Here is a 3,274-nt window from a genome sequence, read left to right as displayed (position 1 = left end):
CATCACGATCATTTGAATCGGTCATGCCCACGCGATTCAACAACAAGACTTCCACTGCAGATTCGCACTAATTCGGTGAAACAAGAGATTCAGATACGGCGTTTGGTATAATTCTAGTCTAAGGGGGGGAAAGATATCACCCAAGGATATGTAAGATGACCCCCCTACGGGGGTGCAGGGGCGCAGGAGCGAATCAGATGAGAAGGGTCTCCGACTCGGAGGTCCCCATTTAGTGTTTGTTCATCAACCACACACTACTTTATAAGTGAACAGTAGTAAGTACTGCCATTGGGGGAATGCAAATAGCAATTCTGGACCTTATCGAGGCGGCGCCGTGAGTGCGGTGGTTGCGCACAAAAAAAAAAAACACGGCCTTTATAGCAATGCAACTTGGTTCATGCATGGATCAATCGAGGGGATCGATCATTGAGCAACAAGAGGACTGGGTTGTTGCAGATCGTCAGTTTTATCATGATTATCGGTGCGTGTGCAATATGCACTTACCATCTTATGCATTCAATGCGCTGACCAAATCCCCGACTCTTTTCTTCAATAGTAACTGTCGATCCCATACATCTATCTAGAGTGAAGTTGTGTGGAGGAGGATGCTCAATGTTATCGGGACGATCGATCCATATAACCATCTGGCTCAAGCCCGCGCGGATATCGAAAGGGGATCGCGCGACCGTGGCGCCGGTTTTGCGCCGATATCTTCTTCTTGTGTGCATGTACGTGGACGTTGACTTAGGGGGGTGCCATCCCGTCGATACCGGATCGAATGGACAGTAATATTAATGTGGTTCCGGAGAAGGGTTGGGTGAGGGGGGCAGCACGTTCTCGGGAAGGGCACGGGATTATATTGACGTCATGACGACAGACTCGAGACAAATTCCCGCTACTCTGTAGCGGGTCTTGGATGCGTAGACTGAATGGCCGTGCACAAATATTGGTTATACCCCGGTTATACCCTTTTTTTGCCTCAGCTTGCTGACATACGATTTTAGCTCATCACGCTTACCACAGCTGAACGCTGGAAACCTCCTGGTTCATGTCCACGTGCTTTACAACCTGGCTTATCCAATCTCCCCACTTCCCCCGCCTCGACACCAAGTGCACTCTCCCCTCTCCGTACTCTTGCACTACACCATGTCGTCTTCTCCCAACTTAGCGTTTTTTCACGGTTCGTGGCCATTAATTTTCCTAACCAATGACGGGGTTCCCAATTACCATCTCACCAAAGAAACGATAGCTCACGGCCTGTATGACTTCTCGTTGACGATCAACGATCAACGGATTTTGCTCTTACGCCACATTCTCTGTGCTCATTGCTATTCCAGCTGTCTAGATGCATGTGTTGCTCACCGCTCTCAATATCCTTCGCGTGATCTCTTTTGCCGCGCTCTGTTTGAGTACCTCCTGTCTTCTCATGCTTTGCACGCCCTTTGTTACTCCGTGTGCATCGCTCTTTATGCTATCGACCCTAATCAATCGCTCCCCTCTTTCGATGCCTGCCGTGAGTTTTTGCTAGGTTTCAATGGCATCCACCAACAATTCCCCAATCGGTTCTCAACCTTGCGATCACTTGAACGTCTCTCTCGGTTTCAACTGCTCGCGCTTTGTCGGTTTCATGGTTTACTTAACACTCTGACTTCAAAATACCCACCCCATGAACATTTGCGTACGATCGTGTTTGAACATACCGTAAGCGACACCCCTTGCGATTTTGGCAACGACTCGCTGTTCCATGCACATTGCAATTCAACTTTAACAGCTGATGAAGAACAACTCCGGATCCTTCTCACTTCCACGGACATTCACATCTAAGTGCCACAGTTTTGAAGAACAAGGGCATCATTGTGGTGTGCACTGTATCTGACTGACTTCAATACAATGTCGCCGATAAGAGTAGCGGGTATTGCCGCAGCAGGCGGCGTCCATCAGTTATATGCGTTACTCTGCACACAGAGTCACTAACCACTCCCGATATTACGCAATTGGCGACGCTGAAAATTTGTCATCATCTTCCTTTTCTTTACATGCTTTCTTTTACGTGATCTCGCCTTCCACCATTTCCGCTCCCACTCGGCTCTTGTCCTTAAAGTCTCGGTTTAACCATATGCTTTTTCTTCCTCTTGCACATGACAATGTCACGCATGCATTAAAAGTGCCCCTTGATGATGTTCCTATGTCTGACCACAGGTATTCCATCGTCTGTCCTTGGGCACGGTGGTCCGTGAAGGTGTATGCTGGTTCCACTGTGATTTGTCGCCATACCACCTTTTTTGCTTTGCCTTTAAATAATTCCAGACTCCGAACGATTGGAAAAATTGGATTGTGTTTATCGGATGTCTGCATTCCAATTAAACACATATTTTTATAGCCTACTTATATTCGCAAAACGAACTGAAAAAAAAAAATTCATGCTGGGACAGGCGAAAGGAAACAAGGGCTGTGCAGAGTCAAGCGAAGCGCGAAGCGCAAGCACTCTAGTAAATACATGCCCCTCACAACTCTAGGCGTTGCAAATTTACATGGGCTGCTATAAATAGCGATGGTGGAACTCACGTGGGGATCGCACTTTGTGGCTTGGAGCCCCTCGAGGCCCCCTTGCACATCCTTTAACCTCCTCTCTTCAACGTGTTACAGCCTCTTACCCCCCCAATCGCTATTCGTATTACCCTCCTACAAACGACTTTTTTTTCACACCCATGAACTCGAATCATCCACTACATAGTATGAACGTAGTGCCCGATGTCATAGAACGCCGAATAGCCGTACTTGCTGTTCCGCTAGCCTCTGAGATAGATGCATTCAAGCATACCAGCATAGCCAAGAGGATCCATGCATGGTATGTCAACGCGTTGGGCGGGGTTATACTTCTTGGCTAGCTTGGAAACCTCAATCCCCTTTTTCCCCAAGGACATGGCAATCCTTCCCTATCGGTATGGGAACCGCTGCCGTCTACGTCTGCCTTTGCAATCTACACCATCAGTCGCATAACGTGCGCGATATCGCTGTCAGTTCTTCATCCGATCTTCCCCTTCTTGTTTTTTTCACTGAAATTTCCCTTCACAAAAGAGGGTGATCTATTATATCACAATCGCAATGTTCCTTTTCAACGTCCTCGCATTATTCTTCCAATTAATTCGTAAGCTTTAACTGCTACTACTCTACGGGCTTGTTTCGCTTCTTTCCTAACCCTTCTCTCGCACCTCATATGTAGTATACCCTGAACACTTCAAGAAGCTGATGTGAGAGCGACCCAACTACGACG

General features: G+C 47.6%; 1 protein-coding gene across 1 annotated transcript; it reads left to right on the top strand.

Moving 5' to 3' along the window:
- The first annotated feature begins 829 nt into the window (after window positions 1-829).
- EI90DRAFT_1498815 (uncharacterized protein) lies at window positions 830-1,961 on the top strand. Its single transcript, XM_039051852.1, has 3 exons — window positions 830-949; window positions 1,005-1,701; window positions 1,772-1,961. Exons 1-3 carry the CDS (start codon window positions 930-932, stop codon window positions 1,874-1,876), a joined length of 822 nt encoding a protein of 273 aa, XP_038907468.1. The 5' UTR covers window positions 830-929; the 3' UTR covers window positions 1,877-1,961.
- Window positions 1,962-3,274: the final 1,313 nt, after the last annotated feature.

The sequence above is a fragment of the Cantharellus anzutake genome, assembly GCF_015039405.1.
Source record: "Cantharellus anzutake strain C23 chromosome Unknown EI90scaffold_333, whole genome shotgun sequence".
NCBI lineage: Eukaryota > Fungi > Basidiomycota > Agaricomycetes > Cantharellales > Hydnaceae > Cantharellus > Cantharellus anzutake.
The sequence above is the reverse complement of the archived record's forward strand: the minus strand, read 5'-3'. Positions and strand labels throughout refer to the sequence as shown.